This window comes from Panthera pardus, unplaced genomic scaffold (genome assembly GCF_024362965.1).
Source record: "Panthera pardus isolate Hobbes unplaced genomic scaffold, ASM2436296v1 HiC_scaffold_10, whole genome shotgun sequence".
Taxonomy (NCBI): Eukaryota; Metazoa; Chordata; class Mammalia; order Carnivora; family Felidae; genus Panthera; species Panthera pardus.
In genome coordinates this window covers 45,617,147-45,636,618 of record NW_026526655.1, presented here as the reverse complement: position 1 = coordinate 45,636,618, position 19,472 = coordinate 45,617,147, and the positions used below count along the sequence as shown (strand labels likewise).

Genomic DNA, 19,472 nt, shown 5'->3' with positions numbered 1-19,472 from the left:
GAATCCCATTTTCTAAATGCTGCAAGTGACAAACTAGAATATTTTATTCCTCTTGAAAACAAAACATTCTTTTTCCTGACTCTCCCATACTTTTCCCACATACAATTAAACAAAGGTACTAACATTGAGGGCCTTGAGACATCTAAGAGGTTTAGCTTCTGGGAGAACATATTGCCAACCATATTTTGTCATGCACGGAACAAGAAATTAGGGGAAACTGCACAAAAGTCTCCATTCTTTCAACAAAGGTGATTGAGCTAGAGCAACAGAGAATGGTCTTTCAACCACGTTTCTATAGAAACTGACTTCAGGAGAGCCAAATTTCTTTTAAACAGATGTGAAATAAGTTATGGCAATAAACAAATTGCATTAATTCTTATTTTTCAAACATCCCAACTTTCTTCTTTTTCCTTAGAACAATATCACTTATAAAAAAAAAGAGATGTACAGTAAGGTAACTCAACCTTTATATTGAGACCTCTGTGTTTTAAAAAGCATAATAAGCATAGTTTCTAATAAAATTTGGAAAAAAGAGGCAAAGTAATAATTTTCATTTAGATAGCATTGGGTTTAACCCAATTCTATCAAATTCACATATAAAATTTTAAGAAGTCAATATTGTGCTTACTTGATAGTTTACAGAGCAAAAGGAAAACACTGTATTTTTAGTGATGTGATGATACTTTCTTTCAATGAGATATAAACATGGGAGGATGAATATACAGGGAAAATTTACGTTAATTTTAGGGCAGATTAAGAACATAAGAAAAGATATTCAAAATATGAGATGCTTGACTCTCACTTTAACTGTTATCATTTGTGTTTAATAAATCATTAGTATTCAATATCTATGTTTTGTAACATAGGTCCTGTGTTACATGTAGAAAGATATTCCTCATCCAAAGACTTGAAAGAATCATTTGAATAAATTAGTAGTATTCTTTTTTTTCTCCCCCACAGTTTTATTGAAGTATTATTGACAAATAAAATTGTATGTATTTAAAGTGTACAACATGAAGATTTGATAAAAATATACACTGTGAAAAATTACCACAATCGAGTTAACTGATAGTCACCCACATAGTTACCTTTTTTTGTGTGTTGGGTGTAAACGCTTAAAATCTACTCTCTTAGGAAATTTCGAGTATACAATACACTATTATTACCTGTAGTCAACATAGTGTTGTACACTATGTGGCATTTTCAAGAAGGCTGGGGAGCCTGAAGTCCACATTATTAAAAGGGAAATCTTGAGCTAAAACTAATCTTTTGGGATGTGACATGTAATGTTAATTGAGAGAAAGTTTTAAAATGATTCATGTGAAGAATGAGAAGCCAATGCTAAAACCGAAGAATGCATTTCATGCAATTTTGCTAAACAATCTTCCATCTCATTAAAACATTCAGACTTTTTCTGAAAAATAGTGAACTTAGTCCCTAAATATAAAATGTCAGTTCCACTTAGAGAAAAATGAGTTTGATACCTCTATCCTTTAATATTATTATTGTTCACAATAATATGAAAAGGATTATGCTTTTCTGAAGCATATCTTTCATAACACCATTTAAATAGACCCACTTCATTTGCATTAGGTAAGCATTTTGGCATTCAGCTTTTATGCTCACTAAGTAGAAAAGAATGTTCCTCCAAAAGCTTAGACAATATTTCTTTCCAATATTCTCAAATATCTGCTTCAAACATGGAGGAAGAACTAGAATAACTTTTTAAAATAAACAGATTCTTGCCTTCTTAAAATTGCAATTAAACAAACGTGCTTTCTTTTATTAGCTGTAGACCACGTTGGGTAATTGTAACACATTGAGAACAGACTTCTACACTTCCTAAATTGAGCAAGGATATTGCACAAGATCATGAAAGTTGTATCTGCACACAAAAATGGAAAGGAGGAATGGAGGCAATTTCAGTATGCTATAGAATCTATAGGTTCTGCGAATACCGTTTTTTGTGCGTGAACTTTTGCTAAATCAGCTAAGCCTCTGAGCCCAAAGTATTTAGCATGAACCTAAATCAATATTACTTCAGATATGAGAGGATGTAGAAGTGGGAACTTATCAAGGTGATCTTCATGGCTGTATGCAATATCCAGATGGAAAAACTTCAGCAGCCCCTCAAAGGTCTCTGGGCCACAAGGCAGCAAAAAATATGGTTGTTAAACCACTTGCTTCCTCCCAAGCGAGCCTCTTTCAGCAGACATTTTAAAGATCTTGGCTCTCAGAAAATAAAATTTCACTGTTTTACAAAAATATAAATCCTGAACAGTACATCATTTGTTGTTTGTAAAAATTTTTGCAGATGTTTAGAAACTTCTTATTTACTCAAGTACTGGCAAGCTATCACAGTAATCCTCAAGAACTAAAGTTGTATTTAACCACAATCCACAGCTAATGCTTTAAGAATTGAGAGCAGGTTTTGTTTTGGCAATCCCTGAGCTGATTCATTGTTAATGGCTGCTGAAATGTGAGTACCTTACATATAATTAGGAAACAAGTTTAAAACTTTGGTTGAAGCAAATTTTTGACCATGTTAAGCCACAAATACACATGGTCATGATTCATATGTTTCCCTATTATTCTTACTCATTCCTTGCCCATATTTATCTTTTAAAAACACTATTTATTTTTAGTGATTTGGAAATCTCTTTACATTCATATGGGATATACGATATATTATGTCAGATCATCTTGACCTACTAATGCCCAATGGAGTGGCAGTGATAGTCAATACATACAATAAGCTTTGCTAGAGCTTTCTCAGGAATCTGGAAGAGTGTTGTGCAGCCAGGAGTATCTGTTTTCCCATGAATTTCCTAATTAGCTTAATAAAATCCAGAAAGTTTTCAGAGTTAGTGACAAAATCATCATTATAGTTTAATACTCTTATCTACTGTTAAAGCAAAGGTAGTGATGGCTAGAAAGGCTTGTTTTCAATCACACAAGGAATAAATAAATGTTTAAGTGCTTGGTGTGATTTCCATTGGTATTAAATTCTTAACTCTAATTGAAATTGAAACACTTATTGGCCTTAAGGAAAATTTACTATGATGTACCATTTTGAAATTAATAAGCAGATTTGGTATTTTAAGCAATCTCTTACCAGTTAGCAAATTATGTAGAGAGAATGTGATGCTCTTGGCAATTTAATGTGTGGATTTTTGTGGGGTTTTTTTTTTTTTGTGTGTGTTTTTTTTTTTGCAAAGGCATGCTTATAAGAACATATAAGTTAGTTTACTAAAAGGAAGAAATCCTTTGTTTCAAACTCTCTCCACTTTGGTTATTGGAAAATCATGATAGCGTAACAAAAATCATATTTCAGCAAAACATAAGATAACAACACACCATCTAACTTATTTTCCAGCTGTTGATGGAGGATGCTCCCATCTTGGTCAGTCCTATGCGGATAGAGATGTCTGGAAGCCAGAACCTTGCCAAATATGCGTCTGTGACTCAGGATCTGTTCTCTGCGATGACATAATATGTGACGAACAAGAACTAGACTGTCCCAACCCAGAGATCCCTTTTGGAGAATGTTGTGCTGTTTGCCCACAGCCTCCAACAGCTGTGAGTTTACCAAAAATCTGTACATCTTCAAGATTCGTGTTTTAATACATGAATAGTTCCTATATCATAGGAACCTGAAAGGAAAATAAAGTAATGTCTGCCAAATAATCATGTTGGTATTACAAGTAAAAGGTGAACATTCTGGCTTAAAACTAGGGACTGGATGTGATTGGGATAAGAAATAAATATGCAAATTGGGGCACACTTCGTGGGAAAGATGTTCTTATGTCTTATTTAATATGTATCTTTTCCATTTATTAGCCTCCTCGCCCTCCTAATGGTCATGGACCTCAAGGCCCTAAGGGAGATCCAGTAAGTAAACATTCTTCAGGGGATTGAAATGAGTTCCTTAAGTAGTTTGCTTTTTTTTCTTCTTCTTCTTCTAACAGCTTTTTCATATTTGAGCCTTCATCATTCAGATATTTCCTTTACTACCATATATTTAAATGACACAAAAGAAGGCAAACAGAGAATCCATAATTGTACATGTGAATATTTAAGTTTCCCAAACTTTAATAATGTCTTTATCCCCAATATCAGTTTGAAAAATAAAATATATGTCAATATACAAAGAAATAAATCATACTGAAATTATTCACATGATTTAGATAAAAGTGTATGAATCCACAAGAAAATATGTATCACGTATATTGATTCCTCATCTTATAAAGTAGAGAAGCTACAATTCGATAATGATTCTGAATCACTAGAATTTTGCACTGTTTTATGAGTTTTTGTCTCTGATTCTTTTAGGGCCCTCCTGGTATTCCTGGGAGAAATGGTGATCCTGGTATTCCAGGACAGCCAGGTTCCCCTGGTTCTCCTGGCCCCCCTGGAATCTGTGAATCATGCCCTACTGGTCCTCAGGTAATAAATTCCAGGACAAAAAGATCCTCCCCTCTTTCCCCCTTTAAAACTACCTACTTCACTTTCTTTTCTTTAGCCTATGTTACATCTCACTTTTGTGGATTCCTTATATCTATTCTCTGACTTTATGTATTCAACAAATCCTTATTTAGTGTTTATGAGTGAGGAGCAGTATTTTAAGTGCTTCATAGATTTTACTTTTCCTCATAATGTCAATGCTGCTGCTATTATCTTTGCAAAATTTCCCAACTTCTCAGCAGGCATATAATATATCACTATGGTTGTGAAATGAGCCATTAACTCCCAAAATAATTAACCTAGAGTATTTAGGAATTGCTGCAACTGTGCCTTATTCTATTCATAACCTCAATGGTGAAGCCTCTGAAAGTTTGGACAAAAAGCAGTTGAAGAGCTGCAAACACTCCTTGTTGACTTCAACAGGATTATTCAAGCTTATGCAGCTACTCTTGCCAAGCCTTCAGAGCACATCCAGCTCCTCCTGAAAAACATGGCAACCAACTACCTCTGCATTTAAAACATCTAAAACAAATAAATAAGACAAGATTTCTGCTACATGGGGTTAGGAGAAATAAGAAACCACATATGCACAAATCACTCTGAGTGCAAAAAAAAAAAAAATGCTGTACAAAAGTCAATTCAACAGAAAGCAAAGCATACCATCTAACTTATTCTTATCCTGGTACCAAACATAACCCATTTTTAGGCCTGGGATTCAAAACAAAATAATCTGCAAAGAAATCCAATAAGCACATGAGCTTTTCTATTATTCTTGTGCCTATTTTCTATGGGGATGTTGACTTGGGGAGTAAATTTGTTAGGCATACTAACCAGAAGCCAGGCAATGCAAATTTTACTTGCATCATTAAATGTTGGTAAAGCAATTTGACTTCTCCATTTTTTCTGCTCAAAATGAGAAGATCAGACTATATGATCTCAAGACTCTTTCAGCTTTCAAATAGTCTGTGATCCTATGTTTCTAATGCTGCAGATATCACTTAGAAATAATAATTTGAGTAAGACCAAATAGAAACAAGTTATTTGGAATTAACATTGCATAGAATTAGTTGAAAGATTTGTGCATTACATAAGCAAGTATTTCTGTAGGGTATCTACTATCTGAAGCTACAGACAGACAGGATAAGCAAGATAATTAAATAATGCATACCACATCCTCTGGCATGCAGAAACTTTTTATCAGTGAATAATAGATGTTACATGCACCTCTTCTAAATGCTTTTGGAAAGAACTATAATCTATATGTCAAAATGATCATATCTGTTCTCTTTGCTGCAGAACTACTCTCCCCAGTTTGAATCATACGATGTCAAGTCTGGAGTAGTAGGAGCAGGAATTGCAGGCTACCCCGGGCCAGCTGTATGTACAAATGTTTCTCAGCATTTTAGAGCATTATTTTGCTTCCAGTTTGTTAATTCTTGAATGGTTGTTTTTCTAGTAATACATTATTATTGCATACTTGTACAAAATAGCTCATTTTCCATTAAGGCTGGGAATGCACATGGTAGGATTATCACAATCCTTCCATCCTCGCTCATTTTTCCCTCACTCCCTTTCATCCCATGCCTGTTTTGCCACCCCTTCCTTCTTTACACAAGCACTCCTACCAGGGGCCCACCTGCCTTCATGATTAGGTCTCAGACTCATGTATTTCCTCATTTTAACCCAGTTTTGTTATTTTTCCCTTTCATTTTCCCTTTTGCTCCCTAAATTGTTCAGAATCTTCTTTTCATGAGCTTTCATCAGTTAAATGCTCCCTTCTAGATGACAATCCGAGTGATGAATTGTCCAAGATTACAATCTGCCTTACCTCAAACCCTAAAATCTAATACAAATATTTCCAGAATTTATTGAGCCTTAAGTTCTTCTATTACAAATGGTAGCTATTCACATTGAACCCGAATGGTTTCCCTGAATGTAAATGACCTAGAGTTTTAACAGAAGAAAATAGAAAAAATCACTGAAACCTGGGCACCTTGACATGATGCATAGTGTCCCGGGTAAATGACCCTTATCGTAGAACAGGCTGTCAGGAAAAGCAACGTGGGGAAGATTATGGTTTTACTGCCAGTAACAGGTATGTAAGTGTAAATGAAACATGACACTGGATTTTCAGGGATTATGGAAGATGGCCCCCCGGATCATTAGACACCACGTTTGTGACTTCCAAAACTACAGAAGACAAAATTTTAACTAATAGATCCAAATGACCACTTTGGAAAGACCCTTAAATTTGATATAAGTTATAAAAAGAGAATTTTAAAGTTTTGAGGAACGTGAATTTTGTGTTTGGTTTTCAAAGCCAGAAGGAGACCTATTTTTTTTAAGTTTATTTACTTATTTATTATTGAGAGAGAGAGAGAGAGAGAGAGAGAGAGAGAACACAAGTGGGAGAGGGGCAGAAAGAGAAAGGGGGAGACAGAATCCAAAGTAGGCTCCAGGCTCTGAGCTGATAGCAGAGAGCCCAATGCAGGGTTTGAACTCACAAATCTTGAGATCATGACCTGAGCTGAAGCTGGATTCTTAACCAACTGAGCCGCCCAGACGCCCCAAGATGGAGAACTATATTAACAATATAAATACCTGGTCTTACTCAGCTACATTGAAATTATGAATTCATTTTTCAACCCTATATACAGTTTTTACTAAAAAACAAAAACTAAAAAGAAAACACTACTTATTAACATTCCAGAAAAGCGGTTACAAGAGAAAGTTTAATTACAGCCTGTAGTTTTATATCTTTAGTGTCAGTGTTTAGATACAGCATGCTACAAAACTGAAGGTTTTCTAGTTTAATCTGTATTCCTGAGCAATGATACATCGATTGGTTATAATTGTAATGTATCATTGTCCCATGTATGATGATTCTCAAATACACATCTAGACCTTCATTTCAACATAATTCAGTGACGTAGTTAAGAACTTCTGGGTTGATTTACATCATTATTTTTAGAAACTTGGATTTACAGTATGCAGATAAATATTTTTCCACAGGGAGTTGGGATGGCAAAAATGCTTCTTTCACCAGTACCAGTTTAATCTTAATATTGCAGAGACTCTGTTAGCATTTTGCATGGATTTTTCCAGATTTTGAATCCCCTTTTGGAGGGATTAGCAATAATTTTAGCAATGATTTTTATTGATTCTGTGGAAATTCCATTTAGAGTGATGTTTTTAGTGATATCTTTACTGTATACCTAATAAAATTAATCATATCCTTGAATAGTTACCATATAACAAGGTATGCTATTCTCATTGTTTTAAATGTATCGTTTCTAAACAGAGGCATCTCTTTGATGCCTGAATAAAGTGTATTTCAGATGCATTTATTTTATATTTATCCCTCAAATTTACATTCCAGGGTCCCCCTGGCCCTCCTGGTCCCCCTGGTACATCCGGTCATCCTGGCTCTCCAGTAAGTATAGCCATTAGTGGTGCTTTCTATTTTCATGCATATTATATAAATCAAGGTAACATGGATCTTGCCGTAATTTCACCATTCCAGCATGCATAGTCACAATTAAGTACAGATATCACATCCAAAAAGCTATCATTTCTTCAAAGATGTTGGAATTTCATATTTAATTCCTTTCTACCAATAACTACGAGCAATTAAAACCTTTGTAAAATTAAGCCATAGGCTTTTCAAAGCCAGAAGGAGAATTATATGTTTTTTTTAAGTTTGTTTGTTTGTTTGTTTATTTATTTTTGAGAGAGAGAGAGAGAGAGAGAGAGAGATTGAGAGAGAGAGAGAGAAAGCGCACAAGTGGGAAAGGGACAGAGAGAGAGAGAGAGAGGGAAACACAGAATCCAAAGTCATAGGCTAAATGTGCATGTGTTATGGCTCCAAGTTCAAAACAATTCAATTTCAATGGAATGGAGTGGATAGAATGGAATAAATATGCTTTATTCTAATCTGAAAAATTTTGGTTTCAGTATTTATAAAATGGAATAAAATTCACTGACTGCCTACACGAATCCTGATTTCACACTGTCTTCAAGATATAAATGTCTGGTATGAATATTACATTACTTTTAAAATATTTACACATTATTCTACTCATTAGGGTTCTCCAGGATACCAAGGTCCCCCTGGTGAACCTGGGCAAGCTGGTCCTGCAGTAAGTAACAATTATATCTACATTTAAGAAATTGACAATTCTACATAGAAACCAGCTTCATTTTCTGAAACATAATCACTATAATGTCCTATAATGTATAGATTGAATTTAAACTCAAATTTTAAAATAATAACTGATATTTTCTTATGAGAGTTGAACTGGTTTCAAAGATCTTTTGGACTCATTTAATGGTTTAGATTTCTTAAGGATACTTGCTATTTATCTAGGAATTCCCTGGCTAATTAGCCACCACAATAGTTCCCCTCCTAGTGTGGATGCAAATCCTCTATCTCTTAAATATAGATTTAACTGTAGCCACTCAGTTCACCTTAATATCTACTCTTCTGACATATAATTTTTAAAACTTAATTTAAAAGAAATAAACACAATCTAATAGAGCCCTGCGAAAAAACATGCTGTGTAAACAAGCAAGTGAGGTGAAGTTAGTTTAATATTTCAAAATATTTGGAAATACCTAGATATCAAAAATTCAATCTCTTACAAAATGTAAAAGTGCACATTGGTGTATAAATACTTACATGTGATGTAAAATACAGGTATGTGATATTTTTAATTCCTATTAAAAATAAGTTCATTAGAGAGTAAAAACTTGATATAATATAGGTGTAATATTAACTCAATGTGTCATTATCATAATGAAAACTGTTGAATTTCCTAAAAGGAGGTTCCTTTGAGGAAAACATATATACTCATAAATTGTAACAGAACAACCTACAGATATATTTGTATTTTATTTCCTTATTTTCAGGGCCCCCCAGGACCCCCTGGTGCTATAGGCCCATCTGGTCCTGCTGGAAAAGATGTAAGTTTTTAAAGATTGAATGGGGATATGGCAAAATTCAAGTTGGCATATCGTAAGTGGCATATGGTGTGTACTAGGCTCAGAAAAACCTCACTCAAAATGTCGCTATCTTAGTGACATTTTAGCTCATATTAATCTTTGAACATATAGTATTTGTATAGCTATATATACATCATATTTTGAATTCCAAACTAACAGAACCCCTACATGTGCTTCTTCACTGTCAAGAGGACCCATCCAGTGAATATATCACTCAACTGGAGGAGAAACAAGTGTCTTCTCTCTGCCTCTTGTAATGGAGAAACTGATATCAATACTTTATGAACTTGGAAACTTAAAAGCACCTTCAATATTGTGCCATTCTTCCTTTCCCATTTAATTTCCAATCACAAATTTTTCTCAGTGGATTGAGAGAGAGTCATAATGTTTCAACGAAGAGTAATGCCTGCATTACTCACAAGTTCATATGGAGACGGGAGAAGCCCTCCCCGTTCCTTCTACCAGGAAAGCTGTCCTAACAACATATGCTTAGCTTCACTTTCATGAGTCTTTGGGGAGAAAAAAGCTAAGTAATTGGTTGGCTACTTGGCTACAATGTGTTTACTCTTACACAAGCACCTATGTATTTTTTATTTCTCCACCTAGGGGGAATCAGGAAGACCTGGGCGACCTGGAGAGCGAGGGTTGCCCGGACCTCCAGTAAGTCTTCAGCATCTAAAGAAATAGTTGGCGTAATCACAATGATCTTAGCTTGAAAATTATGATATAATTAAATGGCATTAAACGTAAAAATAGAAGACATTTTACTACTTCATTGTGATTCTATTTGAAAATTCCTTAATAACTTTTCTATTCCTTATTTTTAGGGTATGAAGGGTCCAGCTGGCATGCCTGGATTCCCTGGTATGAAAGGACATAGAGTAAGTAGAGTTTCTAAATTGACTATAAACTGTTTCATTTCGCTGTGTTTACTTGCCTAACCAATTTTATTGGGCAATTGAGTATGTGTCAAATATATGTTTGACGACCAGTTGATTAGATTTTGTAAGTCCATCAACTTTGTTGACCAAACCAACTAATTATTTTACAGATAGTAATGGAACCGATTTTAAATGTGTGAAAAGGCTTGGGAAATAAATATTTAATTTTCTTATCATCACTGTCAGAAAAAAATGAAAATATATTATTGAGAACTGTATGTTATTCATGGACTTGGTAAATGTAATTTACACTTGAATCAAGCAACTTTATTCTATGCAAGCATTAGGTACATTCAACCAACCGACTCCCAAAAATAACAACTTAATAGAATTAAATCTATGAAGCTGATATTTGCTATAGTTAAGGCAACTTCCTAATTGAACTAAATTGTACTTGCTAATTAGTTCAGATTTTTTACTATAAAATCAATGTCAAATGTCTTCAATCAATTTAAAAGAGCTTTAAATTATTTATGTCAGTGTTGAAAATAGTGCTGAGTGGTAAAAACTAGTTATGAAAAATTCAGTGGTTTTCAACCATTCTGGATAGTTAACAGATCTTAATATTTTTACTACTTTTATACATTTCCTAGGGCTTTGATGGACGAAATGGAGAAAAGGGTGAAACAGGTGCTCCTGGATTAAAGGTAAATCAAAACAAAATCACATTTTCATAAGCAAGTTCATTTAAATGTTATAGCTATAATTAAGATTTAGATTTTGGGGTAAACTTTTTCTGAAATTTACCTGAATTTTGTATTTTAGGAGCTGAATAACAGTGACTAGTTCAGATGGTCTGTTCAAGCTTCAATTAAAGCAGATAACTTGAACTGTCTAGATTAGAAATGATTGTGCATCTCTGAGTAACTCACTGATTACTTCTGTTTCATCCTCAAGTTTTCAAAATGCTGACTGGGATTTATGATAAATAAAATGCTAACAAAAGTTTGATACTGCTAAAACATACATCTTTTTCTTAGGTTCTGTAATATTCTTCATAATACTTCATAAAACTATAAATTGCTCTCCCTGTTCTACAAAATGGTAACATATTTTTACATATTTCTAGGGGGAAAATGGCCTGCCTGGTGAAAACGGAGCTCCTGGACCCATGGTAATTGTATTTCTCATGTAATTTTCAGTTTTATTTTCTTAACCTCCATCTAAAACTAAACGCGCCTTACTCCTTCTCCAGCTGTTCTTACACAGGTCAGGTTTAAAGTACCACCATTGTTTCTGTCTTATTCTGTAGGGTCCAAGAGGAGCTCCTGGTGAAAGAGGACGGCCAGGACTTCCCGGAGCCGCAGTGAGTATAGCCGCCCACATTGCACAGTTCCAGCCCAGAGTCACAGATAAGGGTCTCAGCCAAGTTTTCAGGCTGTGACAATCTTCAGGAAAATCTTCTCTAGAAAATAGCACTTAAAGACGCCTCCGTAAAATCTTAGCCTTAATGGTAGGGAAACAAACAAGGGTTTTATAGTTATTCTCTCTTTTGAAAAAAAAAATTTAAGGGTTATCTTTGCATATGTTGTTAGAACCGTTAATTCACATTCAGTTCTGGTAAATGCAGAATCCAGTTCTTCCACATCAGATCATCTCTGTATGCATCAGAATTTTAAAAATTTGACTCTAAACATATACAATTGGTAAGCAGATTTGAATACACTGGAGGAAAAGTCAACACAATGGAGTCAGCATTTTAGTCAGAACATTATCTGTGACTAGCTTTTCAGAATTAAGAAGATATTTGAGACAAACTTCTCTTTTTAGGGGGCTCGAGGTAATGATGGTGCTCGCGGAAGTGATGGACAACCAGTAAGTAACTTTTGATCTAACCCTGAGTTGCCTCAGGGTAATGACAGATTACATGGTATGGAATGTTGGAATAATATGAACTGTAGACTCAAAGCTCAACACCGTTTATAAACATTTCACTCAAACTGACACTAACTCCATAAACAAAATCTAGACACAATGTAAAGAGACTGAACCCATAAATAGAATTCTGATACTTTCTATTATACTTGGCCAATTACTAACATCTGTATAGTGCATACAGAGTCAGTTAATAGCCAGTACTGGACATGACAATTAAAAGGGCCCTGCAAAACAGATAATAATGTTACCTCTATTTTATAAACAAGAGGACGAGAGCCGAGGGCTAAGAAAATTGCACAAAGTCACAGAATTTGTGGCAGAAAGATTTTACTCTCTAGTTTACCACATTGTTTCTCCACATCATATTCATCCAAGGTGACAAATACTATTTTGTCTGCATAATTGTCTTCTGTACTGTGTATGTGCTAACTTATTACGTACTAGTTGCTATAGTGTTAGATTTTGTTTACTCAAGAGCTCTTGAAATTGTATTTAATTTTTTTCAGGGTCCCCCTGGTCCCCCTGGAACTGCAGGATTCCCTGGTTCCCCTGGTGCTAAGGTAAACATGCATTTCTATAATAGAATATAAAATAGATCTTGGAGAGGACAACAGAAAATCATTGGATTGCTTCTTGAAAATAATATTTTCTTTGTTACCCATCAAGTAGATATATTTTTACTGATTCAGCTTTTTAAAGCCTTATGTTTTTATTCCAAAAAGGGTTATCCCTGGCATTCAACTATTCTGATATTTCTTTTCTCTTTCCCCAGCCTCTTTCTAGAAAGCAGATAACATAGTCACACACATAGTTACCATTTTTCTCCGCCTTTGTGATTCAGGATTCTTTGCTTGTGATAAAGTGTATTGTCCTGCTATCCCAGCCTTTGGGAGATGGGTTTGAACTAGCTTAGTGATTAGAAATGGCAAGAGAAAATGACTACTCAGGGTTTATCCCCTAGGGTGAAGTTGGACCTGCAGGATCTCCTGGTTCAAGTGGCTCCCCTGGACAAAGAGGAGAACCAGGACCTCAGGGACATGCTGGTGCTCCAGGTCCTCCTGTAAGTAACCAATACAGCCATTGTGAAGAGTTGCTACACTCATTTCATGGAACCATATGTTTTAATGTTGCTATCAATTAAAGTATTTTTTTGAGAAAAAATGTTGCTTCGTCCTCTGAAATGACTTTACTGTGATAAATACTGATTGGATTAGTGCTAAAAATCATGTCTTTTGAGGTTTAAGCTCTTCTAGAATTTATGAATTATCTGTTTATACGACTAAGTGAAGTTGAGGATGTCGAGTTATCAGATACTTCAAAGAATGTGCCCCAACTAATCACCAATTACAGAACTTCAGAGAAGAAACAGTATTAAAAACCGCTTCTATATATTATTTAGACCATATACATATGATCTTTATATTCTATAAATATAATATCTCTATATTCTATATATTATTTAGACCATATACATATGATCTTTAATTTATTCAGATTATGATAATTCTTTTGCCTACATTTTATGTGTTGTGCTGTAGTTGGAGGAATCATGAGGAATCACCGAGTCTCTATAAAGCACAACACCCACCAATATATTTACTTTACAAATGTATATTCACTATTTGCATTATTTTTAATATGCTCTTTTTTCCCCTCCAGGGCCCTCCTGGGACCAATGGTAGTCCTGGCGGTAAAGGCGAAATGGTAAGGTGCCCTCACCCCTCACTCTCATTTCATCCACACACATTATTGGCCTCCCTTGCATTTTGCATGACAAGACATTTGCGATGTTTAAGTTGGCTATTCAGAAAAGAAAGTTCAAGTTTGACTAATATTAGTGTCCCTCGGCTATTTTTAGGGTCCTGCTGGCATCCCTGGAGCTCCTGGACTGATAGGAGCCCGGGGTCCTCCTGGACCATCTGGAACCAATGGTGCTCCTGGACAGCGAGGTGCTGCAGTAAGTTGCCTATTTTTCCTTCATTGCCTGACCGGTGTGATTTAACTCCCCCAACAAAAATACAAACAGCAGACTTTTTGTACTTGTTCAGCTGAATTTATGTTGGTTTCACCCCGGTTTTATACTTGGATCAGCCGTTGCTGCTGCTGACTTTGTTGGTCTACTCTCCCTGTTTTTACACCAAGATTTTGTTTCACTAGGGTGAACCTGGTAAAAACGGTGCCAAAGGAGAGCCAGGGCCACGTGGTGAACGTGTAAGTATTCCCCCAACGGAACTGGTTATTTCTTACTTCGGATGAAAATCGAGCAACCAAATTATCCCTTTGGTGATACCCCTTCATAGGGTGAAGCTGGTTCTCCAGGTATCCCAGGGCCTAAAGGTGAAGACGGCAAAGATGGTTCGCCTGGAGAACCTGGTGCAAATGGACTTCCGGGAGCTGCAGGAGAAAGGGTATGTTTCCCAGGAACATCTAAAAGGAGAACAACATCACTATCATCCACATAGAATTTCACCTTCATGGTGAGACGACCGTGATGTTTCTTGAGTACTCTATCTCAAATACTGGTTTTGAAGCATTGTGTAATATGGGAAGATATCGCTACTCAAAAACTGTGAAAAATTGTTAATGCTTTGGGCTGAAACATTTGCCTGTCACTATTTCCAGGGTGCTCCTGGGTTCCGAGGACCTGCTGGAGCAAACGGCCTTCCAGGAGAAAAGGTAGATAATTTATTTTCTATCTTGTAAGGGCTGCTACTGCAAATAGTTACATTCTTCCGTACAGTTCCCCATTAACTGAAACCTAAATATCTGAAAGAAATATATTGGAGTTTAAAAATAATAAAAATTCCCAATATAAAACAATGATTCCAGCCCGGCTCAGCCGTTCTCCTAGCTTTGTAACTAAAGCAAATCACTTAACTTCTATGAGAATTCTTGAGGTTATCTGAGAATCATTTATTTCAGTATGATTGCAAGAGTAAGATAAATTAAAATGCCTGAAAGTCCTTTGAAAACCCTAGAGTGCTATGCAAATATGACTTTACAACATCAAAGATATTTGACTTTATATGCACAGAAATATGTCGCTATGCCCACTGAATATTGCTGGCATGTGATGTGCATCAAAGTTGCCTCCAAATATTCCCAATATGATCATCCAAGCTAATAGATAACAGTGATTTTATACAGGGCATGTAAGCAGCATACCAACTCTCTTTAAGAGACAAAAGGAAGTGTTCTAGTTATAACACCTGAATATGGTCAATGTCCAGGTCAATAAAAGTTCTTTTACATATTTGCTGATTTATCTCACCTCTTAGGGCCCCGCTGGGGAGCGTGGTGGTCCAGGCCCTGCAGGGCCCAGAGGAGCTCCTGGAGAACCTGGCCGAGATGGTGTCCCTGGAGGTCCAGGAATAAGGGTACAGAGAAACACTCATTTGATTGACACAGCCATTTAGTAAGAAGAAAGGCAAATAAAGGATTAAAGGCAAATCAAAGCAAACTATACTTTTATAGCCTCAAAACAAAGCAAAATACTCTTAAGATAACTTAAGGTTAGAATTGATGGAAGAAAAACGGAAAATAGAACACTTGACTGAGACACTTTATAGGCAGAAAAATGTGTGCGAATAAAAGGCTGCACATGAAATCTCAGAATTTTACAGATGGTTATATACATTTTTTAATTATCCTTTTTAAATCACCTGACTGGCTGACTTCTTCAATTTAGGGCATGCCTGGAAGCCCAGGAGGACCAGGCAGTGATGGGAAACCAGGACCTCCCGTATGTACATTTTGACATCTCGTTTTATAAGCCCAGTGAATAATGGAATGCACAGTTTGGCCTAGCCTTGATGTATATTGTATAGCCTTTATATGTATATTGTATATTTTGATGAGATCTTTATCAAACCTCTATTAATGTAATTTTTTTCTCATTAGGGAAGTCAAGGAGAAAGTGGCCGCCCAGGTCCTCCAGGCCCATCTGGTCCCCGAGGTCAGCCTGGCGTCATGGGTTTCCCTGGTCCTAAAGGAAATGATGTGAGTTCCTTCCTTTATTTCTTCAATAAATATTTGACAGAAGGCTTTTACTTTCCATATGGGAGTGTGGAGATGGCCAAAATGTGATCTTCACTTCAAAGCACAGAAGAATATATGAAAATCAAAATACCATGTGAGACAGGGAGCTTTGTGGGGTTTTCTTTCTTTCTTTCTTTCTTTCTTTCTTTCTTTCTTTCTTTCTTTTGGGGGGGGAGGGGGTTCTGGGGGAAGAGTGGCAAATTTATGGAAATCGAGTTCTGGAAAGTTGTTTTTGGTTATGGATGTATGTATGTGTGTGTGGAAGAGGCAGATCGAAAATAAAAGGGAACAAGACAATGAATGATTTCTTTTTGGGAATTAGTAACACCTGGCCACTTCTTTAGGGTGCACCAGGCAAGAATGGAGAACGAGGTGGTCCTGGAGGTCCTGGCCCTCAGGTATGTAGCTTTCATTAACTTCTTTCCAACTTTCTATCGATGCATTCATTTCCAACCTATGAGTTCTATTATCTCTGTGACCTCTTCCCTAACTGCTTGATTTTTTAGGGTCCTGCTGGGAAAAATGGTGAAACTGGACCTCAAGGCCCCCCAGGACCTACCGTAAGTTCACTCGCAGAAGGTGAAGGAAGTGAGTGGGAGTGGGGCGGGGAAAAGACCGCGGGAATTGTATAATCTTTGACACTAACTACATCACTCTAGTTCACCAGAGCAGTTATGAAGTTTGGTTACTTAACTAGCTGAATGCTGAGGGACTAGAAGTAAAGATTAGATTACATGTCTCCTTTGCATCAGTTCCGCAGAGCAGACTCTGGCCTGCTTCCCTCCATTAAGTTTTAAATTAAGTAATGAGCCTGTTGAAAGGAAAACTGTGTCTGCTAAATATGAAAGGATATTTTGTAATAGAACTTCTCATTATATCTTTCTACATTAGGGGCCAGCTGGTGACAAAGGAGATGTAGGACCCCCTGGTCCACAAGGATTACAAGTAAGAACTTGTTATTTTAATATCACTCGGCTCCTGCTTTAACCAGACAATTCAGTACTTTCCCTTGAGAGCTATACCTTTGTTGAGCTAAGTGAATTATTTTTTTGTGACACTACTAGATTGTAATACATCTGAAGATGTGTGGGTCTGTTTTCCACCTTGAAATAAAATGACAGCCAATGTTAATAGACAGGCAAAACTTCCATGTCTGTTCCAGAATTAATTTTTTTTAACTAAGAATGCATAATTCTTTTTTTAAATTTTTTTTAATGTTTACTTATTTTTGAGAGAGAGAGAGACAGAGTGTGACGGGAGAGGGGCAGAGAGAGAGGCAGACACAGAATCTGAAGCAGGCTCCAGGCTCTGAGCTGTCAGCACAGAGCCCGACGCAGGGCTCAAACTCACAAACCACGAGATCATGACCTGAGCCAAAGTCAGATGCTTAACCGACTGAGCCACCCAGGTGCCCCTAAGTATGCATAATTCTTTATGCTTATACTTAATTTTATCATTATTTAAGTTCACATAGCTAAATCTATTTGACCATACTCATTAATTCATTTTTATATGCAGGGAAAAATTAGAGGGAGATAAACATAAGTTTGGAAGATATGATTGTCACATCTCTGCCATTGAATTTTGAGAGCCACAAATATCCTAGCCTTAAAAAGATTGCTAAAACCATTTTGAATACCTTGCAGAAGCATACATATGAGAAGCTTTTCTGTAAGCAGTGTTTGAAGTGATTACACAATACAAATATGATCCCTCGTAGGGCTTACCCGGAACCAGTGGACCTCCAGGAGAAAATGGAAAACCTGGAGAACCAGTAAGTTGCATGCCTTTTTTTCAAAACTCAGAAACCAAAAGAATAAATCATAATCATTTATCAGTTATTAACTTTTGCGTTTTCTCATGCCACAGTTTCTGAGTTTTAACATTAAGCTTTTAAATATTCATTAACAAAACAAACAAAAATTACTTAATCATAGCTATCACATGGAAAGTTTCAATTTTACCATAAAATAAAAGAAAGACTACATAGCTCAAGATTTAACAAATTGTACAAAATGCAAACAAATCAAATGTGTACTTTACTTACATTCGTGTAACATGCATTCTGATATAGGCCTAATCATATAATGCCAATCTTCTAGGGTCCAAAGGGTGAAGCTGGTTCACCTGGAACTCCAGGAGGCAAGGTAAATATCTCTATTTACTTTCTAATTTCGTCAGCCTGTTATAGAGCAATTGATTAGTGATTCATTTTTAGTATATCAAACGAAATGGTCTTTTTTTTTAGAAACACAACATTGCAAATATTTGGTGAATACATTCTGGGTAATCAAGGCATTTCTAGTATATTAGATTTGCTTCATCTGGAAAATCAAATTTTCTGACATGAATAAATGCTATAGAAGCAACTAAGGGCCTGAAATTGCAAAAGAAAAATCTTTCCAGTGCATTGATTCTGCAGAGGAAAACTGTTTTGGTAGAAAAACTTTATTAAATATTCGCCCTTGTGAATAAAATAATAACATTTTCAGAGCAAGCTCATCAGATCAGGAATCAAAGCTACCTCATTGACACAGACTCTTTTTTGGTTTCCATTTCTCATTCAGTTGATCAAATGTCTTTTTGTAACTATAAAAATTTCCATATTGTTCAAAAATATACAGTAAGAAGCGAGTGGTGTGCATCAGAATAATACAATTCAGGGTGGTTTGGTTTTGTTTTTAGCATTGGGCTTTCTTTTTTTTTTTTAATTTTTTTTTAACGTTTATTTATTTTTGAGACAGAGAGAGACAGAGCATGAACGGGGGAGGGTCACAGAGAGAGGGAGACACAGAATCTGAAACAGGCTCCAGGCTCCGAGCTGTCAGCACAGAGCCCGACGCGGGGCTCGAACTCACGGACCGTGAGATCATGACCTGAGCCGAAGTCAGATGCTTAACCAACCGAGCCACCCAGGCGCCCCAACATTGGGCTTTCTAACAGAGCTATTCCATTTTCCTCCCACAGGGTGATTCCGGTGCCCCCGGTGAACGTGGGCCCCCTGGAGCCTTGGGGCCCACTGGACCGAGAGGTGGAGCTGGCCCCCCTGGTCCCGAAGGAGGAAAGGTAACTCTACATCGTTCATTTTACCTAGATTTCACAAAATGCACTCGATCTCCTTCTTCTGGTTTACTATTTGTCCCTTAATTT

The 19,472-nt window shown here is 36.3% G+C and overlaps 1 protein-coding gene across 1 annotated transcript in view; it reads left to right on the top strand.

The window, feature by feature from the left end:
• COL3A1 (collagen type III alpha 1 chain) overlaps positions 1-19,472 on the top strand; it is a 40,929-nt gene that overhangs the window by 7,377 nt on the left and 14,080 nt on the right. Inside the window, exons 2-30 of the mRNA XM_019461899.2 lie at positions 3,377-3,579; positions 3,841-3,891; positions 4,333-4,446; positions 5,761-5,841; positions 7,844-7,897; positions 8,550-8,603; positions 9,373-9,426; positions 10,072-10,125; positions 10,293-10,346; positions 11,000-11,053; positions 11,476-11,520; positions 11,659-11,712; positions 12,177-12,221; positions 12,791-12,844; positions 13,246-13,344; positions 13,944-13,988; positions 14,143-14,241; positions 14,442-14,495; positions 14,585-14,692; positions 14,907-14,960; positions 15,563-15,661; positions 15,973-16,026; positions 16,185-16,283; positions 16,667-16,720; positions 16,829-16,882; positions 17,214-17,267; positions 18,043-18,096; positions 18,425-18,469; positions 19,290-19,388. Coding sequence (XP_019317444.2) covers positions 3,377-3,579; positions 3,841-3,891; positions 4,333-4,446; positions 5,761-5,841; positions 7,844-7,897; positions 8,550-8,603; positions 9,373-9,426; positions 10,072-10,125; positions 10,293-10,346; positions 11,000-11,053; positions 11,476-11,520; positions 11,659-11,712; positions 12,177-12,221; positions 12,791-12,844; positions 13,246-13,344; positions 13,944-13,988; positions 14,143-14,241; positions 14,442-14,495; positions 14,585-14,692; positions 14,907-14,960; positions 15,563-15,661; positions 15,973-16,026; positions 16,185-16,283; positions 16,667-16,720; positions 16,829-16,882; positions 17,214-17,267; positions 18,043-18,096; positions 18,425-18,469; positions 19,290-19,388 — 2,042 coding nt within the window. The remainder of the gene's footprint in view (positions 1-3,376; positions 3,580-3,840; positions 3,892-4,332; positions 4,447-5,760; positions 5,842-7,843; positions 7,898-8,549; positions 8,604-9,372; positions 9,427-10,071; positions 10,126-10,292; positions 10,347-10,999; positions 11,054-11,475; positions 11,521-11,658; positions 11,713-12,176; positions 12,222-12,790; positions 12,845-13,245; positions 13,345-13,943; positions 13,989-14,142; positions 14,242-14,441; positions 14,496-14,584; positions 14,693-14,906; positions 14,961-15,562; positions 15,662-15,972; positions 16,027-16,184; positions 16,284-16,666; positions 16,721-16,828; positions 16,883-17,213; positions 17,268-18,042; positions 18,097-18,424; positions 18,470-19,289; positions 19,389-19,472) is intronic.